Here is a 19,720-nt window from a genome sequence, read left to right as displayed (position 1 = left end):
TCAAAGATAGTTCGAATAAGTGAGTGCTATTGTAGCGGATTGCGGACGGAGTGAATATCAACCTATTCATATGTAATGTGTAATTAAGACAGCGACATCTCAAGTACAGTAGTGGTGGGGATGACTTTCTTGTATATGATATATATCAGTTTATTGCAGACTTAAAAAGAAACGAATCGTCACCATGGCTGACTGGCCTGATACCAAAATTAAACCATGAACAATTGCACATTGAACAGAATGCAAAGCAAACCTGCAGAACAATGACGTCCACACCAAGCCGTACTGGTATGCTGATGCTAAGCGCCCGTTGCTTTAGCTTAAGATAAACCCAACTTGATTCAGTTCAGTTGTTTTTATATCTGACCATCATATCAAAACAATACACGTCAACAATCAACATAGCAAAGGTGTGTGGTGGCTCAGAGCATGTAGCATGACACATTGATTACAATGTAACAAAATGTGCAATGTAAAACGGACACACAGCTATATATATGTATCAGTGTCCCAATTGCGAGAATGCAGCCAAGCATTATGGCATGCCAATTCTAAAATGGCAGAAAACAAATGCCGTGAGGAAAACCCAGGAAATGAACTATGGAGTGGAGCGGCTACCCGCTACACAGACTCCAGATCCAATAACAAGCGACATCAGGGAACGTAAAAACGATGTACATAAAGCTTGCAAGAGCTACAGTATGATTCAGCATAGGCCAATTAAACTGTATTTTACATTTATAATCGGCCTGCAATATCTATTTTGCAGTCATTTAGGATACATTTAGGATGGTGGCAATAAACAAGAAACTTTTGTTGGTAACATTGACTTCACTGTTTGATATTATTGTGACAACTATTCTTTTCATTCATGGAAATCAATGGTTCATCTTTGAGCATTCCATTGACCAATATGCATTTGCCACTTCTTTTTTTGAATTTCCGCTTTTGGCTTACTTAAGAAGCAGCATTTTACTCGGTGGTGTTGTTGGTCTGTTAAACAATCCAATAGAAGGACCAAAGCGCTGTAAAGCATCGTTCTGGGCTGTTTGTGCATTTGCCTGCATCAATTTTTACTACTCTTGCTTGAAACTGCTTGTATATTCTGAACACCCAAGCTTTGTTGGTGGAATAGAGTTGTACATCTTTTGGGCGATGTTTGTGTGGACGCTTGTTGCTTCAGTTTTGTTCTGCCTCCAGTGGGGAGTTTTATTGTCATCCAGTAAGCTGACCAACCTTGAAAGCATGCAAACATGTGAAAAAGCAACTAATCCTGAAGAAGAACCTCTCTTAAAGCAAAGTCAACTACCTAATACTGGTAAGCAAATAGTTTTTGGTTGAGTTTTCTTAATCTTACTATCACAAACTTTAACACAGAGAAAAAGAAATTGTGCAGTGCGCACCACATGTAGATTTATCATGGCTAACTAAAATTAGCTTATCTTTTAAAAACTGACAGAGCTTGATAGAGAGTTCACTTCGTGTTCTACCACAAATACTTTGGTACTGTCGTTTTGGAGGAGACCATGTTGATGTGAATGTTTTCAAAAATCCAGTTTTGGAGCAGCTTCTGTTTGTTTATAGAAATTTTAGATATCATTTACATATTCTGAAAAATCTTGTGTTTATGTTTATTCCTGTGTTATTATTATTATTTATTTGCGTCAGACAAAGCTGTTCATATCCAAAACAACAAAATAATACACAAACTGCAAATGCAAAAAGGTCACAGAGAGCCACTTTGGAAGTCGTCAGTTTAAACTCTCACTAAATAGGCTAGCTATAGTGAGGTGAATGTATAGGCTAGCCTATTTGCTGTTCCTTTGCGAGTAAGTCTATCAACTCAATTATAAGTCAGATTAATGGTTCCCAACCTCAATTAATGCATTCCTCCCTTTTCTTATTTTGGAATTTTTCATTCTTTCCCTATTATGGTACTTTAAGGAGGCAGCATAGGCCTAAAAGATATAATGCATTGCCTTTTACAATCACTCAGTGTGCACTTTATGTGTTACTGTTAAACTACTATTATATTATAGTCAAGTTGTTATGTCTTTGGATGAGGCAGTTGAGGCACCATAGTTGTAGCATTGGTTGTAAAACACCCGAGTTTTTTAAATGAAACCCAGCCCACCCAGGTTGTTATGGGCAAAAATGGCCTCTTTGGTGAAATTTTTTTTTTTGCGCAATTGGTTTAAGCATAAGGTGACTAGCCTAATTATGCAATAGGCTTGTGCATTATTGTCAAAAATCATGCTCCTAGTCAGTGAGTTGCTGGTTGCTAAGCCTGCTAAATGTAATGCAAATTTGATTAGTATTTTTTTTCTAAGTTTCTAGCATTAGTTGCAACAAAACTAATGATAAAACAGATTGCAATACCGATAAACACAAACTTTACAGTATTTATAAGTTTTGGGAAAAAGCTTTGTTCCGTCACAACCGTCACAAGTGATAAGTTTTTTTCTTGAACACTGAACAGCTTTGAAGCTTTCTCCAATTGGAGCAGAATTCTTCATCTGACAATACTAGTTTTGTAGACCGAGCAGGTTTTAAAAAAAAAAAACAGTCCAAAGTAGCTACCTGGGCAGTTACCCACTACTACCCTGGTTGTAACAAGTTTTTACGCAACAAACTTGTTTTATATAATTATACAAAATAATTTTGCAAGAGCAATTTTGGATTTTCTCTTCTGAACAAAAAAAATTAGCTTGTTTATGATAAAAATGTGCCCTGAGACACTTTCCTCCAAACGCAATCCTGAACAAAACTGCCAGAGAAAAAGTGTACAGTTATGTTGAAGATTCAGCTTCCTAATCTTTTTAACCCACTGAACCCCTACATTACTCTGCAAGGTTTTGTTAGACCCCAATTTTTTTCCCAAGTCATATAAACAAAAATCAACCGAACTTATTTGTACCGTACAGCAATATGTTTCTATATCAATATGACGTAGTTGTTTTCAGAGGACTTTTGCACCGACCCGCTCAGCCAACTTTGTTGAACTTCAGGTGTTCGATCAAGCTCTGGTTAACAACCAGTGCTGTTTAATTGATTGCGTTTGTAATTCCAGGAAATTATGCCTCAATAAATGGAAGCAATGGCGTGAAGTCTTGTAATCTGCTTGACAACAGCACTGACTTGGAAACAGGATACAGCATATCACCGTCCAGCGACTACCAAGCTGTGCCATCAGTGACACAGAAACCAGAAAATAAGTCAAAAGAGAAAGGCTATGATGAATTGTTGAATAAAGTAACACTGGGTACAATGTTATCCTACTCCGTACCAGACTGGCCTTACATATCTGCTGCTTTGGTATTCTTGACTATATCATCAGTTGCACAGGTCTTCCTCCCATTGTACACAGGGAAGGTTGTGGCAGGTTAGTGTCATTCCACAGTTTCTGTGTTCATCTGTAGTTTATTAGTGTTATCACTAAACGCTTGTATTTATGCAATATTTTTATTTAATATTTTGTTTTTTATAGTGTGATCTTTGAAGTGACATTTTCACCAGCTTTTGATCAACGTGATGACAGCACTGGTTTGTACGTCGTTTTTCAGGAATCGTTGTTGAAAGTAAGAGCCAGAGTGAGTTCACAAAGAACATCATTATAATGGGATTGATCTCACTCGCTGCCTCCCTGTTTGGTGGCCTGAGAGGGGGAACGTTCATGCTCGTCATCCAGAAGCTAAACATTCGTGTCAGGAATGCTTTGTTCTCGTCTATCACTAGCCAAGAAATTGGATTTTTTGACAAGATGAAAACCGGTAATTTGTGGAATGTGGATTTAGTTATGTTTTTGTAATGTGTTTTTCTACAACTAGCCTACTTTTCAATTTGTGTGTTGATGATGCTTCTCGGAGGTGCCATCAGGAGTGCCAGTGCAAAAACTAATATATGGGCACCAGCACCTCCTTTAGGATGGTAAGTGGTATTTACCGGAAGCGTTTATTATATCTAATTATCTATTAGGGTGGTTCAAAAAAAGTGAAATTTTAAAGTCTCACACTTTCAACAGTTTCCATTTACTACAAAAACACATTGTGTAAAATAGTTTTGAAAAATATTTATGTTAGGGGTAGCTCAAGGCTGAAATCACATAAAATAATCGCAACAAAGCTAATCACTAACGATTTTGTACGCTCAGGCTTATTCCAGATCATACAGCACCAAAACCAAACCGTAACTTATGACTGATAAGGATTCTACTGGAAAACTGCTAAGCTAGCTACTAGTATTCTGATGCGGGTCACAGCATACTTGTTGCAATTTATCATCATCATTCAAATTCGACTTTGTCCCCACTAATGGGGGTGACTTATTTTTTCCTTCCAACGATTGTCTTTACTCCTATTCTCCGTCTCGTTGTGACTATCGCATCCTTCATTTCTTGATACCTTTTAGGACATTAAAGTACTGTAATATCCAAATCCGGTCATTGACGTCAAATCCGGCATCATTTAAGTCCACGACCATGTTCAGCTCTGGTGATCACTGCTTTCCACATGAATTCTCTTCAGGCGAGATCACGTCACGGTTGACCTCCGACACGACAACAATGAGCGACACGGTTGGCTTAAACTGTAACATCTTCGTCCGCAACGTCATCCAGGCTATCGGAATATGTGTGTTCATGTTCTCTCTTTCATGGAGGATGTCTATTCTCACCTTCATGGGCCTTCCTCTGGTACTCGGAGTGTCGGAATTGTATGGGAAATATTACAAGGTACTTACCAGTAAATTGACCTGGTGCGTTATTGGTTCCAAAGATAGGAATCACCATTACTTAAAGATGCGGTCTTTTACATATTGCAGATTTTCACGACTGTTGCTGTCTGACTAACATATTCCAAAAATAAGATTTTTTCACTTTTTGCTGATTGGTGATGTTATGAAAGCTTTTGTTGCCTTGGAAAGCAGTGAAAAATGACAAAGAGTTAGTTAACCCTTATCCTCCTAAAGGCGAGTTTGTTGTTGATTTCTTCAAGGTAGCTTTATATAGGTGTAACCATAGGCGCCGACTTTTATTTTTGCACGGGGTGGCGGATAGCACAATATGGCAACCTAAAAACTTTCAAACTGCATGTTTTTGTTTGATTTTTACTAAGCGTGTTTCGTAGATGCGATTGTCTTTTCACACCTGATTTGTAGCTCGATAATTTACAAAGCAACTTTAAAACAAAGCACAGGAGGCATGTCATGAATTTTATTGTTACGTTGCTGCTCTGACACTTAACATTTGGCAAAAGTATTTTTGAATACCACTATCCCTATGTTTTTTGATACCTTGTTTTTTGTTTTCCTTTCTTCCAGTTACCATACCCGGTTTCTGTCCAAACTTTTACAGAGTTCTGAATTAATGGAGTTAACGACGCCACATTTATTTTGTTGTGCGAAATTGCCCGTTTGCAAATCGGAGAGAATGCTCTATCTTTGCATCTATCGTATTCTAGCCACGGGAATTCGCTCTCCCACAATTTTTGATAGCTTCTCCCTTCAACAGCGATTATCGTGCTCGGTTCTTCCACCTCCCTGATCGTGCTAACGCCTTTTGGCAGTGGTACACTTTCGTTTCATTCAGGCGTTTGGTCACTTTCATGCTGGCTGAATCCGGACTAGACGCAACAAAAAATGACTCAATGGAGGGCTGCAATTTTGAACGCTTTTTCGGTGGCATCTTTAAGCTGAATAAAACTGGAATGTCGGCGAAAAACTTTTACTGGACGACTTTTCGTAATTTTTTTTATGATGTAACAAGCAACTTTTATGTCAGACCAATAAATTCCCGCCTCACAGTTTGTCACGCAATATTACTGCATGAAGTACTGTAGATAACAAAGTAGAAATTAAAGCATGAAGTAGATGACAGTACACTCCAATTGAAATCGGAAAATAATTCAAAGTGCAAAATCTTGAGTAATTGAAAAAGGTTGCTTTTATTATTGGGAATTGGCAGGGGTGTAGCTTTCCTTGAATAAAATCATGTAAACGTGTAAATTTGCAGAACGTTAAAACTGCTACTTTACTAAGCGCACTTTTTAAATAAAACTCAAAAAGTTTCGAAAATTGCATTTTTTTAATGAAATTTGAAAATAGATATTCATTTAGGCTTAGGGGGTGGAGCTATAAATCATCGAGATAATTTTATTTCCAAGTATTTTATAGCTGTCATAATTTATAGCGATATTACGAGCAGTTTAAAAATTTTCAAAAAAGATTTTTGAAGGAGGCAATGGAAAGATCGTATTTTATTGATTAATAAATCCCATTGTAAACCTAACAAATGTAACAATGACTTATGACAAGTAACAAATAAAATGATCGCAACAACAAGGAAAAGTCACGTGTTGTGTAATCTTCACGTAGCTTACTTGATGTTACGCGAGTATCATGCTTGTGACAAAAACAATCATTTTCTTCGCAATCCTGTATTGGTTCACCTCTTGCTTTACGTTGACTTGAAGCGAAAACCAATGATCAAAAAAAGATTTAAACGTCCGTTCAAATTACATGTATTTGCAGTAAGTAATGTAACCTAAACGGGGTGGCTGCCACCCCGCCACAGCGGTTACGGGGTGGCGTGGCCACCCCGTAACCCCGTAAGTCGGCGCCAGTGGGTGTAACCAGAAACGAATGAATGTTTTTTTTTAGAGGAAAATTGTTTTTTGTGAAATGTGGATAATTTTACTTAGAACTGTCAATTTAAACTGACGCTAAGAGCAGGAGGGTACAGGTAAAACAATGCAAGCTCGCGTTACCCTACTACTTTAACTATTCTATGTTCAAATACAAACTCTGTTTTGCACTAAATAAGCGGACAAAGTAAAATATCAATAATTTAGATATAAATAAGTAAACAAAAGCCATCATTAACAAAAAGTAACGTTAGTTTAACATTTTCACCAAAAGTTTTTTAAATAATAGCCTCAGCTTAGCCTACTGTACAAACAAAAAAATTTCATGTCAAACTCGCTAACTTTGTCGATTGCAAATGGTAATTGACAGTTCGCTAATTTTGTATCATCATCAGCTTTCAATTACAAACAAACTACTGTCACTGTCAATTCTTGCTATAAATCGGCTGCCGAGAAACATATTGTTGATTGGATGGTCTGAATGGCTAGCGTGGAAGCTACACCGTTATGGTTAGCGAATCGCAACTGCTCGCTGTACTAGTGAGTGCTCAGCCTTGTGCTGATAGCCGGAAAGAACGCCCCTTTCTTCACAATGTCCTCTGCCCTGGCGCCTGCTGGTTTTGTTGGCTCTTTTCTTTCCACAAAGATAAGAGTTAAACTGACTGGTAAAGCGGTGGTCGAGTGAATACGGTGTGATACTGATGAGCCCAGCCTCATGGGCGAAACACGTGTCTGTCGCTGTCAATTCTTGCTACAAATCGGCTGCCGAGAGACAAACTACTTAAATATTCTCAAATAATCAAAATTTACAACCACATTATGTACAAGGGTGCACAACAAAGTTAGTATGTTTTACCTGTAGTGTAGACCTACCCTCTCGCTCCTAGCGTCAGTTTAAATTGACGGTAATAAAAAAATTATAAAACTTTTCAAAGTCTATATTTCATTTATATTTCGCATAGAATTGTTTAAATAAGATATTTTCAGTTGTGTGCAAGAATTTTTTAATTTTATTCTCATTCATAGGAATCATAGCCATCATTTCATAGCCGTTGATAGCAATGAATTTTTAGAACAATGCTAAAAAACACTTTTTTGAGTTTAGGCTGCTGTAATTATCACGATAGCTGTTAACTCATAATTTGATGGGATCAAACAATTATTGAAAAAAGGGGTGATTACTTTAAACCCGTATCAACGTATAGGTAATCGGGGATCCTCGTAAAGTAGATACAAAAGCATCAATAAATTTGAGAAAATGTGAATACTATAATATCAACGACGACCTTTTAGAGTACATGTTAATTCAAATAGAAAAATAAAATGAGAAATGATACTGTTGATACATTGCCTGGAAATTCAATGTTCAAAAAAGTATGACAAAGTCCAATTTGAAATTCTTCTGTTGCATATCGCGATTTCGGGTATTGAACCCTCTTCAGTACAACTTTATCGACAGCATAGTACAGTAAAATTTATATCAGTTCACTTTAGAAAATAATTAAAAATTTTATGTGGTTGCCAAGAAACAAATTAGTCTGCGAAATTAGTCCACGAGCAGTAATAATGACAATTTTTATGCAAATTATGAAGGTAATTAGGTCATGCATTATAAAAGTAAAGTGACAAACGTTAAGGAGGAAACAGGATATGTGAGTACGAAAATATTAAGCATCCGGCGAAGAATTTAAATGTAAACAACAAACAATGGGGTCAGTCAAGCTGACTTACGCCAAAGCCTGGTGATGTTAAAACTCAATTTGTCACAAGGGAAAAAAAGTAAAAAAAAGACGTTAAAATATAATATTTAGAAAATCTCATTTAAAAAGTTACCAAAAGTTTGAAAAATGTAACAAATCAGATCGCATCTCGTCAGTGGCTTCGATATTACCTATCAAAACCGATTTATAGTTTTTGCGCCATTGGTGAATGGTATGTGAATTAAGTATACTTTCATTTCCTTCAAAAAAATAACAACTTACAATTAAAAAAAGCATCAAAAAACAACATGGTTCCAGTTGAAATATGAAATTAGTTCCCCTCGATTTAGATATGCGCAACGTCATTCCTCTACGAATCTACGACAACCTTTTCATGTAAATTGGGTGGGCCTGTTAAAACTTTTTGACAGTGGTAATTTAAGTAAACCAAGGAAGTATGCTTTCTATTGTTAAAATGCTGTACCAATGGTTGTTGACACTTGTGCAGTTGTCATACGAACAAAGCATGGAAGCTTGTCACTGGTTTTTAATTGGTTTGATTTGTGCGTATAAATATAAATTTTACATCAAATACAGTTTTAGAAAGTAATAACTGTATTTGATGTATTTTGCTCTGCTTGGCTTTTTTGCTTGGCATTGAGCACTTTTTGTAGTATTATTACTAATACTACTTAGTATTTATTGTTTAAATATAAAATTTATATAATTTGTGATATATTGGCCACTGCGTTTGTTGGGCTTCTGGATAACTTCAGTGGTATTGATTATATTGAAGAAATTATTAGCTATTTTTCTACAAATAAATTTCCTTTTTATTTAGCATTAGCTAAACTTTATTAACTTAAGATGAGGAAAATGTTAATTTGAATTTTGGTTCAAATTTTTATTTTTGCCAATTAGCCTACACACTAACTTTCCTTTTTGCCACCATGTCATCTTCTAGCCATCAAGTCAGCCTATGGCAGAATGGTACTTAATGTGGACTGATCAGTTAATAATTACTGATTTCTTTACGTCAACCTAATAAACCTGTTTTGAAAAAGAGCGAAATTTCAACTAACTTTTCCGTTGGATTTTTATTTTTTAATTACGAGCACATGGCGTATTCTTGATTGTTTTCCTTCAAACACAAAAACGACACATAAAAAGAAGAATTCTAACGTTAAGTGTATCGCGCATCAGATAATCTGAAAAGTGGACAAGTGGCAAACATGACAGTTTGAAATTCAAATTTCTTTAAATGATACACCACAAATGAAAGAGGACAATGTGACATCAAATAAAAGAATAACAAGTAGATGTTGCAGCAGCAGCACTCGACGTGGAATATATAAATCACGTGAGGTAGTAAAGATCCCGAAACGCTCGAAACAAACTAAATTCAAGTCATCTTTCTAAGATTTCTAAGGCCGGATGACTGACTGCCTTAATCCTTGTGTGACAGGCGGCGGAGGACCTTTTTAGTGTGAGGGCGCCTTTGTTGCAACTATCATGTCACTGCCGTGATACAGACTGCCGGTCATATTCTGGGGTCATCTAAAGGCCATAGGGAACCGCATTTTTTTCTTTTCCGAATGGAGTGAGTGCAGTTATAGATATAGCACCACTTCCTGGCTCCTGCATTTTTTATTGGTGTTATAGTGTGTTATTGTTTTGTTCTGTTAAAAACATTCAATAACAAACTTTCCGGAATGCTACGGCAAGCTCTATTATTTTTGAAAATATATTCCTCCAAGCCAAGAATGATCACCAAACTTGAGCAAACACTCCAAAATATTTACTCTACTCCCACAAGTAACTTTAAAGTCCAAGAAAGTATAAGAACCAATACTGAGAATGGAAACCCATCTCAGCCCTGTTTGGAAACAAGGTCTGATTCCAAGAGCAAAAACGATATTCTATGCACTTGTTTCTAAATCTCACCGGTACTGACAGCTGATTATCTAGCGATACTGCTACGTGCATCAAAGTTTGAGTAGCACCGGCGTAAAATATATAAACGAACAATTAAAACATTTGCCAATTAGGATTGGTGATACGTGGTGTGTGGTTTTTAACGTGAAGAATATTCGTCACTTACGTTCATACAAGAATTGGTTTCAAGATCCCTTATCAACATTTCTTTATCTTTCTCATTTATTGCAGAAACTTCAGAAGCAAGCGCAAGACAAGTTTGCGATCGCCAACGAAGTGGCTGATGAGGTCTGTTCGTCCATGCAGACCGTCCGTAGTTTCGCCAACGAGAGCGATGAGAACGAGCGATACAACTCCAAGCTTCTTGATGTCTACGAAGTGCTCAAGAAGCAATGCTTCTTTTACGCTGGATACGTGTGGACCACTCAGGCAAGTGATCAATGTCGTATTTATTTTAAAGCTACATATCTACGATTTTGTTGATGTCACCTCTAACATGGCTGACAGCCTCCCACGCAATGTCTGTCTTTAACGTTTATCCACTAAGAGTTTCAATGTCATCGCAATTTATGACGGAGCTTTCGTATTCAATTCAATTTCAACATTAAAGATGTGCTAAAAGTTTTACAATAACGTTATTTTTATCGATTTAGTCTCTGCTACATCTTCACAAACCTTATGTTTGTGTTTTTGTTTGCAGACGATCGAGCTTTTGTTGACAGTGGCAACTCTGTGGTATGGAGGGCACTTGCTGCTGGCGAACGTACTGACAGCCGAGCATTTTATTTCCTTCATTCTGTACCAACAAACCCTCGGCGAATGCTTCAGCGAGATTGGAGAGGTTTATACAGGTTTGTATTGTCTGCTACCTCCAAACATTTAGCCGCTAAAGAAAAAACAGTTATATCTAATTAACTATGCAATGAAAACTTCTTTTTAGTGCCATCCTGCATCTTTCTACGAGATATATTTTGATTGATATATCAACGGATACAACTGTTCGGTACAGGAACCTTCTGTTGCAGGTTTAATGCAAGCACTAGGAGCAGCAGAGAAGGTGTTTGAGTTGATCAAGCGGAAACCAACCATCAGCACAGAAGATGGAAAAGAGGAACCAGGTCACATCAATGGGAAGGTTTCCTTTCAGAACGTCTGCTTTTCTTACCCGGGCCGCCCCGACCAGCCGGTACTGCAGGTCAGAAACTTGTTTAATTATTCCTGACAGTGCTTTTTCGGTCTGATGCATACGCGGCTGATTTGACAGGACTAGGTGTTATCATTGTGCCGTTTTGGCGTGTTTTCTTTCTTCTGTCTGACTGAACTTCTGAATTTAGATCGAAATCAATTTCCAATCTTGCTAAATTGTCGCGAGCAAGAATTTGAAGACCTGAGTTTATGACTTACCGGTAAGTTACGAAGCAAGCAGTTTTTACCAAGGCCGTGGACTCGGAAGGGTTTTGGCGTGTCGACCCCACAGTCGATAACCCAGTTTCTGACTTTCTGAGGACGACGTCCGTGTTTTACACCTAAAGATAGCAGCGTTTTTCTTAACTACATTAAGAGTGCTCGAGAGCAGCCAAACTTTGATCTCGTCATGTAAGCATGAAGACCTTTTGCTCCGTGTGATGGATCACCTCATATTGCCACTTCTAACTTGTGGTTGGTTCAGCGGAAACGTATAAGGTTGGCTGGAGCTGGAGCATACCACTCATTGCACTGATGCAACGTGGACTATTGGCGTTCTGAAGTAGACAAACAGACAGGAACATGCCTGAGGCGTAATCATTGAACTGATACACAAGTAGAGAGAAACGCAGGCGATCTAAAACTAAACGTTACTTAACAAAAATACGTATACTCAGTCAGGTCTTCAATTTGTTTTGAATATTAGAAAATGTTAATCTTATATAAAAGGTTTATCCAGAAAAACATCTTTTAATGATTTTGACTGAATTTGCTGCGTAGGAAAGATGTTTAAACCCGGTGTGGGTCGCGTTTATAACTCGGTTGATACAACGCAGGCCGTACGATGGGGTCGTGTCGCGTTTGATGAATTAATGCGGATTCACATTGACAAACGACAACGTAATGATCGGGGAATCCCCGAGTGCTTCCTGATTTTGAAAAGCCAGTCTGACGCGACAATGACGCGTGCATTCACACTGCAGACGACATTGAAACGACATCGTTGATATGTGTACATCGCTTGCGATGAGTATAAGATGTCTCCTATACAATTTTTTTTTTAAAGGCTGCATATAGTGTAGTTGCTATACTTTCTTTTTGGTTGGCTTTCTAATGTTTCAAGCCGTTCATATCATCATCATATTTTTGTTATTTCCGACCATAAAAGCAAAACAAGGAAGACCATAAAAGCAGTGAAGACTGCATTTACGGCATTGTGATCCACCAGACAATCTGCTTTCGTAACATTTAATGATTAACGAAAAGATCTAGCAGCAGCAGCAGCAACTTGTTTTCTTAAAAGATTGCAGCGGTTTTACCTTACTTGATCATGTAGCTTCGTGTGTTATTCTCCTCACATCTAAAAGAGCGGAAAAGGGAGGAGGGGCCGTATGCCTTAGATGTCCGTAGATGATGAGACAAGAGACTGTCGTGCAACTTTTGTGCAGCTTGCGCTTGCATGCCGGATTATCCACTGCAAAACCTACAGGTGTTGAAATACACCCACGTTTTTTCATAATGCTGTGTAGTGTGTAGGCCCATTCTCCACCGCACAGTACTAAATAAGTCGCACATCATCAAAGCACAGGTCAATAGGTAACTATCATAGAGTAACAACGCCTTTTTACGATTTTTGACCACACAAATTTGCGTTGATTTTTGCTCTGTTGCTAGCGCACACTCTCCAATTCAGTTATTTTATTATTAAATATATTTTTTCGTTTGAAGCAGTTCTGTTCGTCTTTATGTCATATCAGCATTGCGCTGTTTGGTGGAAAAATGCAGTGCAGTGTGAATGCTCGGTCAGCGTCTGCCGTCGTGGATGACGTCAAAAGCAGCTCACGACGCGATAACGACGCCAGTGTGAATCCGCCTTTTGCCTATTTTAGCCAAGTTTTAACGTTATTTGTTGACTCATTCAGGATGTGTCTTTTGATGTGAACCCGGGGGAGGTGGTGGCTCTGGTTGGGCCCAGCGGAGGAGGCAAGTCATCTTGCGTCAAGTTGCTGGAGAGGTTCTACGACCCGACCTCAGGCGCGGTTCTAATCGACGGCAAGCCAGTGAGATCTTATGACCACAAGTTCCTTCATGAAAAGGTGAACTCCTGATATAATTTGATGAAAAACAACCACAATGTGAAGTTTTTGCCGTTGCTGTGGATGATTTTCCTGCTTTTAAAGTTTATAAATTGCTTGTTTGCTGCCTTTAAATTTATTAATATGCAATTTATTCTGGAACTAAGAAAGCCTTTCGTAAGTCTCATTCCTGATGGTTTCCTCATGCTTGTAAACGATTACCGTTTACTTATTTGTAATCTGCACGTCGCTGCAACAGATGGAGTGTTTTGACCGGTAGACACCTTAAAGATACGACAATTTTCCGTATATAAACCAGCTGACTGCAGTCCTTGTGACCCTTGTAGCACTCAGACACAGAATTGATTCTTGCTTTGAACTTTGTTTAGTAATTAAAGAAATAAGAAAGTAACGGTAGCAGTGGAAATCGTCGTCATCAAAATTATTATCTCCCAAACTTTGAGAGACCAAACCATTATGTCAGTCTGTGTCTACCGAATCGCTCGTTTAATTAACTTGATATCAGAAAGTTTCGAGAAACACGCTCGCTATATCATGTAGTTGCTGCAGCGATCTGCAGATAAGCTTTCCTTTTCGTTTATATGCGACAAATCTTTATGTAAGTTTTAGTCAATACTGAACATTCAATTCCGTGTATCCTCAGTCCTCACTATTAAGTCATTACTTTGCGCTGAAACTTTGTAATTAAGCTTACTATGAATTGTTATTTGTTATTAATCTTTTAGATATTTGGGATGTTGTTAAACTTGAGCAATACAACCTTTAGCTTGGTAATGCAGATGTCTGATAAAACCAAAAGTGTGCCTACTTATCCGCAAGGTTTGGACGGATTTGGTTCTACGATGATGCGAGATAGCAACTTACGACACACTTTATTGTCTAGGTGTCGCTAGTAGGCCAGGAGCCAATCCTGTACGCGCGTTCTCTCTCCAGCAACATCTTGTACGGACTGGATGATTCCAATTTCGATCATAGTGACGTGGTGAAGGCCGCCATGATGGCAAACGCGCATCAGTTCATTATGGAGCTTCCTGACAGGTACAACACAGGTGGGTGGATTCGTGGGTATTCTCTAGTCTCTACAGTCTACACTCTACAGTCTACAGATTGGAACCAACTCAAATTCATTCGTCATGGTTTTATATCTGGACGTTGACCATTTTCTGTTCAAGATTATTCAGTACTTTTGGCGTTGACCTTTCAGAGCTTATATTTTCTTGTTGGAATGAAATCTTTTGGAGCCGTTCTGCAACTTCATGCATATTTTTAGCCATAACCCAGGTTTTTAACCTTGCGGTATAAGTATGTCAGTCTGCTTATTGGCGTACTGATGTATCGCATTTCGTAGCCGGTGCTGTCCTTCATATTGGATACAGGTTGTTGACGCCTTTCCTCGCAGAGGCTGGTGAGAAAGGAACACAGCTGTCTGGAGGTCAGAAGCAACGGGTGGCGATCGCGAGGGCGATAGTACGAAATCCTTCTGTGCTTCTTCTGGATGAAGCCACCAGCGCTCTGGACACTGAAAGTGAATTCTTGGTGAGGCTGAAATTACTGGGAGTTATTGCAACTCACTTCCTTGTTTACCAAAATTTTGTTAAGTCTGTTTTTTTATGGGACGATATTTTTATAATTTTTTTAGCGCTCAATTCTTTACTTTGTTGCGGTCAAGGGTTCAATTCCTTGAAAATAAGAAGCCACGGGTCTAGCGTGTGATACCTTCCACCCAAGCGAATTTTTTTTTCTTTTTGGTTGGATATGGATATGCAATTATGCATCGTATGTTCCTTGTTTTGTAGTTCACTTTAAGCGTAAGCAATACAAAAGGGCAGCTGAACACAAATGTAATTGTTAGAAACAACTGTTGTCAGAAAACAACAGACACATCCCAGCTCATAAATCGCGATGAAAGTCCTCACGATTTCCAATCTTTCTATTCGTACTACAATCGATCAATGCACTTGATGTTAGACTTAGCCGATCTAACATTTACTTGTTGCATGTCTGTTTAAGCATCTATTGCAACGTGCATATGACATGGTGTTCCAGGTCCAGGAAGCACTGGAGCGTAGCAAGTCGGATCGCACTGTACTCCTCATCGCCCACAGGCTGAGCACGGTGGAGCGAGCCGACCGCATCGTGGTGATAGTGAAGGGGAGAGTGCAGGAAATTGGAAGCCACTGCGAGCTGATGGAGAAGCATGGAACTTACTACAAGCTCGTGCATAGGTTAGTACAGCTGCTTCAAGCAAACTCATGCAGGCGTAGAATGCACTATTGCACTTTACCGATCAGTGGATTCCGGTCTCGCTGTTTTGTATATATAGTTTTTGAAAAATGAATCAGGCTTCAGGCATTTAATTAAATAACACACATCATGTTATTTATGTATTTTTTGTTACGATCATCTTAGGAATGGAATATTTAACTAACAGACCACAAACTTTTGCATTAAACCTCGATTATGATGCTGCCTACATTTTGAAGCGATCATGGATATGCTGTGAAAAAGTGGGCTTGAAAATAATCTGCAAAACATCTTTTAGTTTGGGTTTGATCACATTAACTGCGAAATTAATTCAATTGATGGTTAATCTTGTTTCAGGCAACTGCACTCTACAGCACGCCACCCGGAACCGCCGATCTGCAGTGACGTGTCAATTCCTCAACAAATTTCATCTTTGCAACGCCGGTGCAGCAGTAATGACGTGCTCTCCACGTCTTCAAATAGCCAATCAAGCTATGGCTCGTTTAGAATTAACATTTGATCCATTCTGTTGCCATAGAGATCTATAAAGTTATTGCAATCCTCAGAAAATATTCGTCTTTAGGTCAGCCTTGCGAACATGCTGTCTATCAAGGTATACTGTAGGTGGCATGTTTGTTGCATAGCCAATCGTTATAGTATTTGATTTTAATGGTTTGGTGATGACCACAGAAACCTATTTATTGATCAACGCTTGCAATATTGTCTTGAAAACTACAGTAGACTACGGTAGGTTCAATGATTCTGTGTTGTCGTATTGCATCGTCGTGCTGTTCTGTCTTTATTTAACGAGTGTTTTTTGTTGTTTGCCAAAAATTGATCTTCTTTAGCAATTCCCAAACAAACCACAATTTCGTCTTGTTTTGCTTGACAAGTCACCATCGTACACGTAAAGTGCCAAAACACGGCCTCTGTAGTGCCTAGTGAAACAATTTACCACAACTTTCAATGACTAAATAATACATATAATTGTTTTTTCAAATTGTTGCTTTCTGGATTTATCTTTACTGTAGGGTCATGTTAATTTGGATACGGTAATCACCTCTGAATTAAGTAGACTACATAAACAGTTTAGGTGGTTGCTACTCTTATTCTAGAACTATTGAGTTAATCCCACGCCGACACTATTTTCTATTGGTCGCCCTTACCTCACACTGCACGTGGTGTTCAAACAGTATGTTGCTGAAGTATCGTAAATCCAGTAAAATGACTGTGTGATCCCTCTTTCTCCAATTGAAAAACCACGATTTAGGAAATATTGCAAAATAAGAGCCTGCTTTTTATTTATTAATTTAAGTTACAGCCTACAATTTCTGGTTCCTGAGCAGTCTGCACAGCAAGAATAGTTGACTCATAGTTTTATTTCTGTTGACGAGTTTTATTTTGTTCTTTCAGTCAATTTACATTAAGTGGATAAGAAAGCCAATCTTCGTGACCTCCTGTCCATCTTCAGGCACGCGTTTTAGTGTCCTGCCAAAGACATGGCCGCATGCTTCTGAGCGGTGTCGAACCGGTGTTGCCCTTTCGAGCGTCGTACCGGGTTCTCATCAATCGGTTTCGCAGCCGACTGGAGGTTATAAAACTTACGTTAAGAATCTAAGATTTTCACTTGGTACAATTTTCACAGCTTTTTCTTGGAAATTTTCAAATAGTTTCAATTCTTATTTGAAGTTTTTGCTCACTCGAAGTGCAATAACCAAATAATTGATTAATGTGCTGCATGGTTTGGCCGCCCGGACAGCTATGGACCACCGTAATTCCTCAACGGTTAGCGTAAGTACACCAGATACACATTCTGCATTCCCGTATTTTGCAATGCAATTAATCTTTTTAAAAACAAGGTGCAAAATCAACTTGAAGCGCGAATTTTTGATGCTTCCTTAATTCTGAGTATCGAAACGAAATTCCTCATCAACAAAAAACTTGTTATAACTTAGCCTAAGATATTTCCCTTCCAAATAAAATATTTCGAATTTTTTTCGTTTTGAACAGCCTACTTTCGAAATTGTAGGCTATCCAAAAATTTTATATGCTGTTTTCAATAAACTTTAGCCAGTGTACTATATAGTATATACCCTTGTTTTTGTGGTGGTTTTCGTGTTGCAACCGTGCTAATTTTTTTGTATTTTAGCTAGTAATTCATTTCAAGATCGCTTTCACGTTTGCGTTTTTTTGCTTTTACGTTTCACCAGACTCATAACTTACCGGTAGGCTACTAGCCTATGTTGTGGCAAGTAAGTTAATATATTTTGCTACGATGATCGGAAATAAAACATGAAACAGAACCGTTGTTTCCCTATATCGCGGTGTTCTAGAGGGAGCCCAACTTTTACTATAAGTGTTCTAGAGGGAGCCCAACTTTTACCTTCCGTATCATGTAACTTACGAAAACGACGTGTGTACACAATGTGGGTATATTTACACAAAAACACATATAGTATTATCGTATTACAGCGTTTGCATGTAATTGTATCGTATTACAGCGTTTGCATTGCTTCATGCAAAACTCAACATCCCACCTCAAGAATCTCCCTGGCAATTAAAGTCAAGACACCCCTTTGTGCCAGCTGCTGTTGAATTGCTACACCCATTCAGCGATCATGCCATCAGCGCAGCACACTTCATGGAAGACAATTGGAATGCAGCGTGGTGTGCCACCGACACGAAACTACATGGTTTTATACCTCACCCGGTGGCGCGCCCCCCTGGGCGCCCCTATGGACCTGCCTCGGCCGACTTGGGTCAAGCTCAACAGAATCCGAACCGGAGTCGGTCGCTTCCATTTCAACATGCACAAGTGGGGTTTGGCTCCCTCACCGGCCTGCGAATGCGGCGCGGAGGAACAAACTGCTGACCATGTCGTTCTCGAATGTCCCATCTATAAGGCACCAAATGGAACGCATGGTATAGCAACGCTGGACGAGACTACACTCACCTGACTCCATCACCTGCCCTGAAATTTGATTTGATCTAGTCTCAAACGAAAGAAGAAGAAGAAGACAGCGTTTGCATTATCATAGAAACAGCAGCATGAACTGGCATTATAGAGTGAATTACATGCTGCAGCTTAAACGGTTATAATGACGACAGCAAAGAAATTGAGAAGCAAAATCATTTTTAAAACATCCGACCATCAACTAGTGATAAAATGGTTAAAAATTGGCATATAAATTTATGATTTTGTAGTTAATTCTTTTGTTAGTTAATCCATTGCTTTTCATAAACTTTGAGTTCGTTTTAGTTTATTTGCATTTTCCTCTAATGCGCTGCATAAATCACGCAAATTATATTAGGCCTATACATTAAAAATAGGCGTTGAAATATGATCAAATAGGGCTGCAGCCGATGCACCTGTCACTCATCGTTTTGAAAAATAATTGTACAATGCACCTCTTTTTTTAGTGCAGAATCAACGATCATCTCTTTAAGATCAACCCTTTAATGATAATAGCAAGAATCTATTTCACACCATCAGTGAAATGTATCTTCGCCATAGATAGGTTAGGTCCTATTAGCAGAAGGCGTGGATGGACTTCACTGAATCTATTAACAAAAACGTCCAGGTATATTTTCTCGGTCATTTCCTTTTCAAACGCCAACAGAACCAAGTTCGCCTGGAACATAGACCTGCGTGTAGGCTTGTCTATCCGAGATAAAATCGAGAAGTCACTCTCACAAACCGCACTACTGGACCCGAATGATTCCACAGTAGCGGCAAGCTTATATACATTCAGGAATGCCAGTCGTTGATTGTACAGTTCTTTCAGTACTATTTAGGAATCCTGGTGTTCTGCAACTTCCACATAGTCGTGTAGGAACTGTTTTGCGACTTGCAATTCCACTCTGATGAAATAGCCTATCTATCTTAAGTTTCGTATACAGTGCAATGAGTGATTCACGGTCC

At 38.6% G+C, this 19,720-nt stretch overlaps 1 protein-coding gene across 1 annotated transcript; it reads left to right on the top strand.

Annotated features, from left to right (window-relative positions):
• The first annotated feature begins 777 nt into the window (after positions 1–777).
• On the top strand, positions 778–18,101 carry LOC145786352 (ABC-type oligopeptide transporter ABCB9-like). Its single transcript, XM_082597999.1, has 12 exons — positions 778–1,318; positions 3,071–3,382; positions 3,564–3,770; positions 4,524–4,729; positions 10,505–10,702; positions 10,974–11,124; positions 11,299–11,468; positions 13,381–13,554; positions 14,438–14,603; positions 14,954–15,090; positions 15,601–15,779; positions 16,156–18,101. The coding sequence occupies exons 1-12, from the start codon at positions 790–792 to the stop codon at positions 16,316–16,318; spliced, it is 2,592 nt and encodes an 863-aa protein (XP_082454125.1). The 5' UTR covers positions 778–789; the 3' UTR covers positions 16,319–18,101.
• The last annotated feature ends 1,619 nt before the right edge of the window (positions 18,102–19,720 follow it).

The sequence above is a fragment of the Aplidium turbinatum genome, chromosome 2 (assembly GCF_918807975.1).
Source record: "Aplidium turbinatum chromosome 2, kaAplTurb1.1, whole genome shotgun sequence".
Taxonomy (NCBI): Eukaryota; Metazoa; Chordata; class Ascidiacea; order Aplousobranchia; family Polyclinidae; genus Aplidium; species Aplidium turbinatum.
The sequence above is the reverse complement of the archived record's forward strand: the minus strand, read 5'-3'. Positions and strand labels throughout refer to the sequence as shown.

Excerpts from the sequence above, each read along its gene's own strand:
- LOC145786352 (XM_082597999.1), top strand. The coding sequence starts at position 790 with ATGGTGGCAATAAACAAGAAACTTTTGTTGGTAACATTGACTTCACTG. Across the intron at positions 4,730-10,504 it reads TGTATGGGAAATATTACAAG|AAACTTCAGAAGCAAGCGCA; the intron begins GTACTTACCAGT and ends CATTTATTGCAG. Across the intron at positions 14,604-14,953 it reads TCCTGACAGGTACAACACAG|AGGCTGGTGAGAAAGGAACA; the intron begins GTGGGTGGATTC and ends CTTTCCTCGCAG.